The sequence below is a fragment of the Thalassophryne amazonica genome, chromosome 3 (assembly GCF_902500255.1).
Source record: "Thalassophryne amazonica chromosome 3, fThaAma1.1, whole genome shotgun sequence".
Taxonomy (NCBI): domain Eukaryota; kingdom Metazoa; phylum Chordata; class Actinopteri; order Batrachoidiformes; family Batrachoididae; genus Thalassophryne; species Thalassophryne amazonica.
Window position 1 is genome coordinate 11,715,359 of NC_047105.1, and position 13,000 is coordinate 11,728,358.

A 13,000-nucleotide genomic window follows, 5' to 3' on the forward strand; every position below is an offset into this window, starting at 1 on the left:
GCATGTATTTTGGAAGCGTGCCGCTTCATGAAAATACCACATTAACAATCAGAAGCTAACGAGCTAAGTAATGCTATTGTATCAGACACAATCTCAAGTAAACTGCTTCTTTTTGACATTAAACACATTATCATACGTGAGGTAAATGTGTAGTGCAATTAAATGTTTGAAAACTCAGCTGCATTAGCGAACAGAAGCTAACAAGCAAATTGTTATTGTATGAGACAAAAAAAAAAAAACCCTAACTAAACTGCTTCTTTGGGCACTGAACAGGTGAGGTAAATGTGTAGGAAAATCATATGTTTGAAAACCTTCATAAATATTTGTAAAACATAAGCCTTTTGTTTAGTTTGGCTTACTAACCTGCCATACCTGTTCTTGTTGTCTCACACTGAACACAAATAAATGTCAGGCTGAGCAGTATGAGTTATATTCTCTTTTAATCCCAGAGCATAGTCTTTCAGTTTGAGAGGATGATTTATTAAATTTGCTTCTTTTTTTATTAAGACACAAAGTCTCTCTCCTTCAGATCGTCTTCTAATTCTTGTTTTATGGTGGTTGACATACAGATTAATGGTGCATTACTGCCACCTTCTACTCCTGAGTGAATCACAGTACATCATTCAATATAAAGGAGTAGCTTGTCATACATGTAGGCAGTGCCATCTTCTGGCCATATATGATAATGCAGTATTTTTTCATATATCAGTTGCTTCGGTGTTTAAGTTGCAGGACCCCCCGAACAAGTTTAAAAAATAAAAGTTGACACCTTGTTGCGTCATGTTTGTTGTTTTTCAAGCTCCCTCATTACACCAAAGCAGGATATTAAGAGGACTTCTGTTTTTAGGTGACCAGAATAATTTCCTTGTGACACAGCCACAGGTCTCTACAGCCACACCCACAGTTCACAAAGATGAAAGTGTCACAACCAGTGCAATATCATCAGCACTACGAGGTACCAAAAAGAGAGTATTTATGACAGTACGGCAGTACATCACCATTTATTCTGTGCATGCTGCATGCATCTCTTGTCCTATGAATCCTTTTTCCCCGTCTTCATGAAATTTTTGCATTGCTTCAGCACACAAAAGACGAAGCTTGTCGGCTAATCTGAATCAGTTGCTTCATCCATGTTTGTCTAATATGAATGTTCCTGTTTAGCTGCAGGTGAGCTGACTCATCTAATCATATTGATACAGGTTATTAGGAAATACTCAATCAGTTGGACTCATGATCACATCTCAAGGTTTACCCAAAAGCAGGAGTTCGCGTATGGGTTTCTGTTTCACCAGTCATTCTCAGAGAGTTCTTCAGTTGCTGGTCCACATACTTTTTGGTACACATCTATTCATCTCGATGATTGAGAACCCTCATCGGGCTCTAGCTTGCCGATCTCGTATAATGTATTGTCCGAAGCACATAGTGCAAGTGCATTTGGGGTGTAGCCAATTCCGCTGCTGTTCACAAGGTGCTGTATTTAATCTTGACAATGGGAATACATATGCCATGCTCCACATTGCTCTTGTGTATGGGAACAGCCCCTAAAGCTCCCTGAGGTGAAGCAATGGGGTGCAGTTTTCTATTTTTACATTGTTTACTTTTATTCCATTTACAGTTTCCTTTTTAATTCAGTTTTACTTAATGCGTGTATAAGCAAGCATGTACAAGGCATCATGAACCTTGTAAATGTAATTTCCACCACACCATTGCCTTACAATATAAAGCGCCTTGGGGCAACTGTTTGTTGTGATTTGGCGCTTTATACATGTGCTCTGATGTCACTGTTTATCTCCATAGAAACTACCCAAACAATCTTTCATACAAACTGTTTAGGGACATTACAGTGTTGTGGTGGAAATTACGGCAATAGTGTGGAACAACTACATTTTGTTTAAAAAAAAAAAAAAATCACAATTGTATGACATTGAATACCCCAATTATGTTTTGATTATTTTACTGATATTTTATTCAGAGATATTTTAAAACATTAGAAAAAAATGTTTCTTTACCATTCATTTTTATCATTGAAGATCAAAAGTCTGGGTGTGGGACAAGCACAAAACGGCAATATTTGCATATAATGATGCTGAAAAAAGGTGAAAAAGTCATCATAGACTACTAGAACAAATTTCTTAACACACTTTCATTGTAAAGATAACTATGAAAGTGTGACATTTCCCCTTGTTTCTGTTTTTCATACAATATGATCAAAGGACATAAGTGCCCGTAGTCTAAGAATCACCCCTAAATATGGCATAGCTGAATACTGTGTCTTAAAAACTGGAGAAATACTCTGCACTTGACTTTAGATCAGGCTTTTAGTGGTCTATGACGTAGGGGAGGTGATGGTCTAGTGGCTAAACCGTTGGGCTTGAGACCAGAGGCTTGTTGGTTCAAATCCCAGCCTGGCCAGAAAATCACTAAGGGCCCTTGGGCAAGGTCCTTAATCCACTAGTTGCTCCCGTTGTGTAGTGGGCGCCTTGCATAGCAGCAGCCTCACATTGGGCTGAATGTGAGGCATTGATGTGTGAAGCACATTGAGCGTCTGATGCAGATGGAAAAGTGCTATATAAATGCAGTCCATTTATCATTTATGGCGCATTATATCCCATAAAAAGGACAACCACAATGGTTGGAAAATAACAATGGTACTTGCACTATGTTGCTTTGCACATTCACAGTTCATCATACCATAATCTGCTGCTACTGACAATCCATCCACCTCACCAACTGCCTCCTTATGTAATTCAAACTGTCCGTATTATTGCAAGATTGTATGTTCATGTGTGTGTCATTCTGTCCACAGGTAGCAGTGACATTCTGACAACTTGGGTTAAAATGACCACAAACAAATTACTATCAACTTCTGCTCCTTCACTTCAAGGTAAAGAAAAACTTCATGAAAATCATGAGAGATTGGGCCTACTTTGGCTTTTTATTATATTTCCCACAAGCAGGTGTTTCCCATCGGACTCCACTTTGAATAGCTTATATTTCTAAACATTAGAAAAGTGTTTCATGTGTTTCTTCTCTGGTTTGTTAGCTCATCTGTGTTTGTTGTCACTTTAGCAGAGTGCATTTATTCATCTTAAACATAATGTCAATAAAAGAACACAATAACTGTGAGTAGTGCTAACATGGTTGCATGTTAACAGTTAGCATTAGCATATGCGGCCATTTTTTTTAATAGATTGTAATTCATTCCGCAACAGCAATAAAATGTATAAATTAGTAATTGCTGTGGACAGCACAATAAAGCAAAAATATGAACTGTGGTCAAATCTAATGGTTAGAGGTTGGCATTAACTGTTGTTGAGGCTAACCATGTCCCTAATGGATCATATACGAGGTCTATTAGAAAAGTATCCGACCTTATTTTTTTCAAAAACCATATGGATTTGAAACACGTGTGATTGCGTCAGACAAGCTTGAACCCTCGTGCGCATGCGTGAGTTTGTGGAGCCGGGACCGCCGCGACGCGCGAAGCCTCCGCTCCTCTTTCCATGACAAAAACTCCTGTAACAGTGGAATGTGCCGTTCATTTCCAAACTGGACGCTGTGTTTTATCCGGGACGTCGTCTGACTAGCACAGGAATTGTGAAAAGACGTGGACATCAGCACTTTTTCGGCACATTGAGACAGATGTGCGGAGGAATTCCGCGCATCGCGGCGGTGCCGCATGGCGCAAAGCAACGCCGTGATGAAGCGTCACGGGACATGTTCTGGCATGTCCAGGCACATCCACAATTTCTCAGATAATCACTCGATGGAAAAACCACCGACAGCTGTCTGCACGCCATCTCAAAGCCGTCCTGTAAGACCAAAATGGAGGTGTTCCTTTGTCTCGCTCCATCAGCAAATCCATCGTGACGCGTGAAGCCTCCACTCGGAGGCTTTTCCATGACAAAATCGGTTGTTAAAAGTGAAATCTGCCGGAAAATGGTTGATGTCCAGCTCTTGTGATAACCAGAGAAAGTGCACACGACAGTCCCGGCTCCACAGAACCATCCGTTTATAAATGATCCGGTGGTTTGTGGCTCTCGATGGCGGCACGGAGCGCGGCGCGCCGAGCGTCCTTAAAGCCGTCCTTAAAGCTGTAGTAACAGTCCTTATTCTCTGTGAAGCCCGTAAAATTTTCACCGAAAGCCAGATAAATTTTTCGAATGGTTTCCAGCTGCCAGTCTCTAACAGTTTCTGAAAAAATTCTGATGGAAAAAAAGCCCAAATCATTCCGCCATTTCCTGACAATGAAAATCTGCTGAGGGGCTGGACCACTCCTCACTCAAAGCCTGCTCACAGGCGAATGACGCAACCGACAGGCATGGAAAAACTCACGCATGCGCACGAGGGTTCAAGCTTGTCTGACGCAATCACACGTGATTCAAATCCATATGGTTTTTGAAAAAAATAAGGTCGGATACTTTTCTAATAGACCTCGTACAGTAACATGTATCCGCACATGCTATTGCTAAACGCAGGTAGATGTTTTCTTTAATACAGCTGAGCTCAACAGTGGTGGTCAGTGCCCTTGCTTTCAGTGTGGAAGGTTCCCACTTCAAACTAGGGATGTGAATCGTTCAACAACTCACGATTCAATTTGATTCCGATTCTTGGGGTGACGATTCGATTCAAAGAGCTCTGAGAAATAGTTATACTACTTAAAAATGTTTATGTTTAAGAAAATGCAGCTTTACAAGGTTAATCAAGTGATTCTAGATGTAAATTTACTTATCTGCTTTGCTCGTTCTGAGTTGGCTGGCAGTTTAGCGAAGCGCTGGTCAGTAGTCAGCAGATACCGCTCTGGATCTGGATCATAGCGTAGCATGTGGGCTTGCGGAGTTGAAGTGTTTCTGAAGTACTTGACTTTAATTTTGCAGATTTTGCACACTGCATAAGTCATATCATATCATATATCAGTCCCAGCAGAAGACTGCCCCTCCCTGAGCCTGGTTCTGCTGGAGGTTTCTTCCTGTTAAAAGGGAGCTTTTCCTTCCCACTGTCGCCAAGTGCTTGCTCACAGGGGGTCGTTTTGACCGTTGGGGTTTTTCCGTAACTATTGTATGGCTTTGCCTTACAATATAAAGCGCCTTGGAGCAACTGTTTGTTGTGATTTGGCGCTATATAAATAAAATTGATTTGATTTGATATCAAGCTCCTTCTTATGCAGCAAATAATAAAATCCAAAATGCGCCCAAACATTTGCCTTCAGCAAAGACGGTGCTGGCTGAATTAGCTCTTCGTCCGCCATGCTAAGCCACAGCCACTGAACTCTGCAGCTCACGAGTGTTTGAAGCACGCCAGACTCACCCCCCCCCCCCCCCCCCCCTCGCGGGGACGCTGTAGTACGGAAGCCGTTGCCTGACTAACAGTACACGCAGTGAGTAAGCTAGAAAATGTTTAAAAAAATGCTTTTTAAAAATCGATTCTTGGACATTTTGGATTGATTCAGAATCGTAATAAATAAGAATCGCGATTCGGACGTGAATCGATTTTTTTTTTTTTCCGACACCCCTAGTTCAAACCCCACCCCTGCCACATTTCTCCATGTAATGTGGAGTTGCGTCAGGAAAGGCATCCGACGTAAAAGTTGAGCCAAACGAACATGCAGGTCCACCTTGGATCTGCTGTGGTGACCCTGAGTGAAAACGAAGGAGCAGCCGAAAGGACTTTTAGGGGTCAAACACACTGTCAGCGTAACAGTGGCTGGTATAAAGAGTGCTATTTTCAATTTTTTTCAATTTTTTTTTTCATTTATATAGCGCCAAATCATAATATAGTTCCCTCAAGGTTCTTCACACAAGTCAAGTCTAACCTTACTGACCCCCAGAGCAGCAGTGGTAAGAAAAAACTCCCTCTGAGGAAGAAACCTCAAGCAGACCAGACTCAAAGGGGTGACCCTCTGCTTGGTCCATGCTACAGACACAAATTACAGAACAATTCACAAAACGTAATACACACCACAACTGGAAATACGCTAATTCCTGAATACTTTTCCAGTCACTCACTGTTTGTGTCTTTGCCCATGACACTTCATCTGCATTGTCTCAGTCCACCCAACTGGAAATGGGTACCAGGCTTAGTTAGGGAAGTAGCCATCCTTGGACTGGTGTCAAGTTCCGGTGAGTTGTGGATAAGGAGCTGGCCTACCTATATGTAAACCTGAGTTGGAATCCCACTCATGCTATGTGTCTGTGTCTTTGGACAAGACACATATTATTAATCTACTGTCTCAGTCCACCCAGCTGTAAAAAAAAAACCAAAACAAAAAAAAACGTGGTTAATTATTGGTTGAATTAATCAGACTAATAAATGGAACAGACCCTGATAACATACCAGGACGGGTGCTCAGGGAATGCACTGACCAGCTGGCTCACGTCCTCGCTGACGTCTTTAACGCCGCCTTGTGTCAGTCTGTTGTACCACCCTGTTTCAAGTCTGCTTCCATCATACCAGTGCCAAAAAAAAACCTCAAGTCACCAGTCTTAACGATTCCCGCCCCGTAGCACTCACCCCCATCATGGTAAAGTGCTTTGACGGATTTGTAAAGGACCACATTGTCTCCAAACTCCCCCAACATTTGATCGCCTCCAGCTTCCTACTGCCCAAAACACTTCACAGAGGATACCATCTTCCCTGCACTCCACCTGAACCTGGCACATCTGGAGGGGAAGAACACCCTTGTGCGCATGCTGTTTATGGATTTTAGCTCAGCTGAACACCATCATCTCACAGCATGTGGTACACAAAGTGGGCCTTCTACTGGCAGCTTGACTTCCTCACAAACAGACGCTAATTTGTACGAGTGGGAAACAGTGTCTCCAGCATCGTCTCCATGAGCACCGGCTCCACTCACGACTGCATTCTGAGTCCATGGCTGTTTACTTTGATGGCCCACCACTGCTGCACCAAATCCACCTTCTCCCTCCCATCCTCACCACCTTCTACAGAGGCATGACAGAGAGCATAATGACCGGCTGCATCTCGGGTGCCTGTAATGCCTCAGACTGGAAAGCCCTGCAGAGAGTGGTGAGGAAAGTGGAGAAGATCATCAGAACCTCACTTCCATATTACCTGCCTGACCAGAGCACACATCATCAGAGACTCCACTCACCCTCACCATAAATGGACTGCATTTATATAGCGCTTTTCCCATCTGCATCAGACACTCAAAGCACTTTACAGTAATGCCTCACATTCACCCTGATGTCGGGCTGCTGCCATACAAGGCGCGCACTACACACCGGGAGCAACTAGGGGATTAAGGACCTTGCCCAAGGGCCCTTAGTGATTTTCTGGTCAGGCTGGAATTTGAACTGAGGATCCTCTGGTCTCAAGCCCAATGCTTTAACCACTAGACCACCACCTCCCCAAACCATGGTCTGTTCTGCCTGCTGGCCTCTGGAAACTGGTTCCATAGCATCCGAAGCAGAACAACCAGTTTCTGCAACCGGTACTATCCCCCAACCAGCAGGCTGCTGAACTCATAGTACAACCCCCCCGCACACACACACACACATTCTACACCGTACTTATACTGTAAACTTTGCTGTGCACTATATATCCTCAATGTGCATTTTACCTTTTATTTATCATTTTACCTATATATATATATATATATATATATATATATATATATATATATATATATATATATATATATATTTCAAGTTAACAGGGCAGCGCAGTCCTTACTTGATATTCACATCTGCGGACTTCCGCATGAAAATGGCAGCGAACCCCCGGGTGGAGTGTGGGAGTTTCAGCACAAACCATTCAGCCCGGCTCGGTAAACTTAAAAGCCTAGTGGACCTGCCGGTTTAAGATGATTTCCGCTGAAACCTCCATCCTCCGAATGGTTTGTGCTGACACTCCCACACTCCGCCCGGGGATTAGTCTCTTCCCACAAACAATGTCAATTCTAAAGGGAAAATGGTGCACTGTTTTGTTTTCGGTTGCAATCACCAAAGCAGTTGCGAAAAGTGCAGGTTTGTGTTTTTTTGGTTCCCAGTGGAGAAGGGAAGATGAGGTCATGTCGGTAAGTGTTAGCCTACAGAGCTAACCAGAGTAGCTGCGTTCTCTCAACTGCACAATTGCCTCGACATGTTTGAGCTCCTGGTCATAAACCACAACACATGTCCCCTTTCCAACGCATCGTCACTTTTTCTTTGCATTTTCACTTTGTTGCATGTAATTTGCCCTAAAACTTGGGGAAAGTGCAATGTTTCTGTCCCCGGAAGTAAAAGAAATTGTCATATACGTTATATTTGACCCCTTTAGTGCCTGCCCTCAAACAACACGGCGTTTCTCAATTACAATAAAATTTTGTTCTGATGTATGTGATATGGTTATAATCTGAATAGTAGAGAAGCTTGAATCTTCGACTGGACTGGGTTGCTTGACATGAGGACGTTTCGCTTCAAATCACAGAAGCTTCCTCAACTAAAATTCTTGCTGTGGTTGTCTGACTTCTGTCTTGACTCTTGTAGAGAAGAATAACAGAAGCCACAAAAGCTGGAGTATTAAACCTAACCAGACTCCTCCTACCTAAACAACAACAACAGGTCCGGAAAGCCCTCACAGTATGTGGGTACCCACGATGGTTCCTGGATAAAGTGCAGAAGTCCCAGAGAACAAAGAGACCAGACAGACAGGAGACAGAGCCAAGAAGAAGAGTGTCTCTCCCTTATTTAGCAGGAGTAGGGGAAAAACTACGGAGGATCTTCAGACAGCACAAAATCCCAGTTTACTTTAAACCTGAGACAGAAATTAATTCACCCTAAGGACAGGATCCCTAGTTACAAACAGAGCAATGTAGTGTATTCTATCAGATGTCAGGGAAAACTGTGACGAACACTACATAGGTGAGACTAAGTAGCCGTTACACAAAAGGCTATAACAGCACTGCAGAGAGGGCACCGGTCGACCTCAGTCTGCAGTTCATCTCCACCTTAAAGACACTAACCACATGTTTGAGGACAAGGAAGTTAAAATCTTAGCCAGAGAAAAGAAATGGTTTGAGAGAGGAGTGAAGGAGGCATTGTATGTGAAACAGTTGAAACCCAGCCTTAACTGGGGAGGGGGTCTGTGACACACTTTGTCCCCTGTTTACAATGGGGTACTCAGGTCTAAGCAGTTTCAGTCTTTTGTTCATGGTAATGAGTCATTCACGTCATCAGGAGAGTCGTCAGGAGAGGCGTCAGTCCCATCGTTAGGAGGGACAGCTACCCTGGCATTAGGAGGGTGCTAACTAGAGCACAATAGGTGCTGATTAGAGCAGTTGTTTAGTCATTAGCCAATAGCAGTCTGCCCCTCGGTAGGATGAGTCTGGTTAGGTTTAAAACTCCAGCTTTTGTGGTTTCTGTTATTCTTCTGTACAAGAGTCAAGACAGAAGTCAGACCACCAGAGCAAGAATTTTAGCTGAGGAAGCTTCTGCGATTTGAAGCGAAACGTCCTTGCATCAAGCAACCCAGTCCAGTTCAAGATTCAAGCTTCTCTACTATGGAAACCACCTAGACAACTGAGAGCCTACACAGAAACATTATAATCTGAATGACAATAAAGAAAGTCTAAGTCTAAATTTAATTACTTTTTAAATTTGCAGAGGTGCCTCCTAAAGATGTAGATAGTAACAAGGATACTGGTGAGTACTTGAAGTCCAAACCCGTCAGCACATGTGAATGAGTGAACCTGAACACTTTGTACTTGACTGTGAATCTGTTTTCCAGGATATGCACCCATCATAATCAGCGTGATAACAGTTTCAATAGGTAACATACAGGGTCTCTTTTGGGAACTCACAGTATAGTACATGCCCAACTGGAAAGTCCATTCATGTGCTTTTTTTTCCTAATTTACAGTTGTAGCTCTAATTGTGTTCAGTTTATACAAGTTTCTACTAAAGAGGAAAGGGTGAGTACCAACATTATACTCTGACTCTTATCGTGCTTTCCATCATACTGCATCTTTTTCTGTTTGCACTCTCAATAATTCAGGATTTAATTGTAAATTGCTACAGCTTCCAGTGGTGCTTTCAAACCTGTTGCATCTCATTGCATCTCACTAACCCTGCAGCTATTTCAGTTTCCACTGTGCTTGTGCTTTCTTCACTTTTGAACTGTTAAAGGAAATACAGATAAATGTGTTTCTGAGTTTCTGCTGAGGAAAACAAAAGGAAATTCATTAAAAGGACATTATGTGACATGACATCAGCATCAGGAAAAATATATATATATATATTATGTTTTAAACATCAAGTGCAATGAATATTCAAAAATATGTCTTCTGCAAAACTATGCAAACTGTCAAGTGTGGGATTTAGTTGAAAGTCTCTTTTTGGAAGCTGAGTTTCTCCAACAGTTCAATTTTTCAGAGGACACACGACACAGAAATGTCTGTTTCAGAAGATATAATGGGAAAGCTAAATTCACTGAGAAATTTTTAATATGTTCAAAGAAATATTATTTACGACCCTACAGACAGTTTGCAAACTGTTTTGCAACCTTTTACAAACCCAGACAAAACCCAGAATTCGCTACGTTCATCAGCCTTCGCTGCTCCATGTGATATGGGCCTTAATGAGTTGAGATAAAAAGACCCCTGAGAAACACACCTGCTCCAGGAGGGTTGGTGAGACAAACCGTACCATATCTAGAATCCGTTATATGTATAAAATGGGCAAAATCCGTTTTTTCTAAGTCCACTACAGAGTGGTACCTAAAAATCCTGAAGCCTGATTTATGCTTCTGAGCTCCTCACCCCGGGTATGACTATGGTTTGAAAAAAAATAAACGGCCGTTCTTTTAATCAAGGAAATACCGTACGTACCCACTTTCCTCGAATCGGCGAGTGTCACTGCTGAGCTTCATTTCATACCTCTGTTATTGGACAGGTCCAGACTGCTCTGTTGGTACATGAAAATTCAGTAAGGTATATCTTATATATTATATTCCAGTTCTAAGGTGGAACTATGCTAGTATACAAAGGTATATCTAAAAAGGAAGAGTAAAATAGGAGAGTAGAAAAGAGTAGAGTAGAGCCACTTAGGTCTCTGGTCTTGAGAACCAGGGATGGAAAAGCTTTTTTATCCCATGGGAAATCTCCCTACCCACCCAAGCAGCTCAAGGAAAAAAAAAAAAATATATATATATATATATTAAAATGTGAGGGATTTTTAAATGAAAATGCATTACAATTGGACAAGACGTTTTGTCCGATGTGAGCAAAAATCCATTATATAAAAGCCATTTTATACAGTGTTTATTACATGGAAAACCATACAAACACACTGGCACTTTTGCTTTTGTTCAGTGAGTGCGAGTATCCTGTTTATATGATGACGGTTTAGGCAAGTTTTACTTTACTTCAGTATTTATGTAGTGGCATTGAACACTGTATTCTTAAAAAAAAAAAAATCACTCTTTTCAAAATAGACGTCTTACGTTTCCCACTGATTCTGAAATACTCATTAAAAAATAATGTGGAAAAATAGCTCCAATCTTAGAAAAGTAAAGATAGCAGTGATAGAATTTTTTACACTTCTTTTTTATTAAGAATTAAATACTTCCCCTGGATTTGTTTTGTTTTGTTTTTTACAAATCTGAGATGGTAAAGTGGGATACATTTGATGAATTGGCATTGAATGACCATAATGAAATTCAGATGTGCGCCAAAGCCCTCCCCCCATCCCGAAAGCCACCCTCCACCACCCCCACCTCTCACATACAGCTTGAATTAATCTCGATCGTAAACACATGCTAGCTTTACATTTTGCACTGATCCAAAGCACAAAGCTTATTTTCCCTTTTCCAAAAAAAAAGGAAAAAAAAAGCAACTCTCAGTCTAAATGTTACTAACTTTTGCTGACTCTGCAGATTGGGAGGAAAAAAGCAATTAAAGATGAAACTGACATTTAAGGAACTAACATTAACACATTACTCAACAATTCTGACACAAATTCCTTATTTGATGACACTATAGCTCATATGACACCAGAGAAGACCTGAAGCCGGAGTTATTACGATTCCAAAATCTTTAGATTGCCTGCTTCCTTGAAGGTATCTATCAGTTCCTGCCTATATTATCTTTTAAATAGATTTTGCAACAGATCCACTATTACTCAAAGACTCTGTTTACACATGTATGAATGTAAAGTGGGGAGATGAAATTGATTTGTTCTTGCAGCACAAACAGCATCAGTGTCCCGTTTTGCAGACGCTAACTTGAGCTGTACTGTTGAAATTACTTCTCACCATTAGCTTTCCAAAGAGAACTGTGCCCATCTGCTGAAGAGCATCTGGAACCTGGAGACGCCGTGCCAGCAAACGGTGGCTTCACTGAAGGAATGGAAGGGGGGGAGACACACTTTAATTATTGCACTTCAGATGCCAGCGATACAAATCTTCTGTGTAAAAAGCATAATTCAAATGAAAGTATGAAAAAAATGCGGTGAAAACTTTTGTAATTATGTAATTTTTTTGTAATTGTTGCATTATTTTAACACAAGTGCAAATATTTTTCTGCCACGATGACTTTGTATGTTATTTATATTGGAAACTGGAATAAACAGTTTGATTTTTGCTTTGGCGTGTTATGAAACATTACGTTTATGGGATCTTGATGTGCTGTTCCATTGAAACAAATGCCCACACACACAAAGGCAGGTCAAACAGTGAACAACACCTTTATTCAGCTTCCAGTCCGACATGGCAACTGATAGCGATACAATTGACTGCATTCCTGCCTTCTGACTTCTTTCCACCATTGTCTGTTGTTCTGGCCCTCTGCTCAGCAATGCAAATTAATACGAACTCTTCATTCATGAAAAAATACCCAACAGATACGTCTGTGCACCTCCAACTCACAGAGACCTGACTTTTAGCCATATTTACAAGTTAATGACATTATAGGGGGGCTAGAGAATATTTACACAGGAATCCTTCAAATGGTGATACAAGAACCAAATTCTGCACAAATACTCCTTAGACATTACTTTGTTGAAAA

At 41.4% G+C, this 13,000-nt stretch overlaps 1 protein-coding gene across 4 annotated transcripts in view; it reads left to right on the forward strand.

Annotated features, from left to right (window-relative positions):
* Positions 1 to 12,576, forward strand: part of im:7151449 (complement decay-accelerating factor) — a 32,324-nt gene extending 19,748 nt beyond the window's left edge. For 2 of the 4 annotated variants that reach the window (XM_034165835.1, XM_034165838.1), the window contains 7 exons: positions 848 to 955; positions 2,807 to 2,884; positions 9,603 to 9,641; positions 9,727 to 9,768; positions 9,859 to 9,910; positions 11,978 to 12,054; positions 12,256 to 12,576. In XM_034165835.1, the coding sequence (XP_034021726.1) occupies positions 848 to 955; positions 2,807 to 2,884; positions 9,603 to 9,641; positions 9,727 to 9,768; positions 9,859 to 9,910; positions 11,978 to 12,035 (377 nt within the window). In that variant the 3' untranslated portion in view covers positions 12,036 to 12,054; positions 12,256 to 12,576. The remainder of the gene's footprint in view (positions 1 to 847; positions 956 to 2,806; positions 2,885 to 9,602; positions 9,642 to 9,726; positions 9,769 to 9,858; positions 9,911 to 11,977; positions 12,055 to 12,255) is intronic. The other 2 variants (XM_034165836.1, XM_034165837.1) reach the window with 2 other exon arrangements.
* The last annotated feature ends 424 nt before the right edge of the window (positions 12,577 to 13,000 follow it).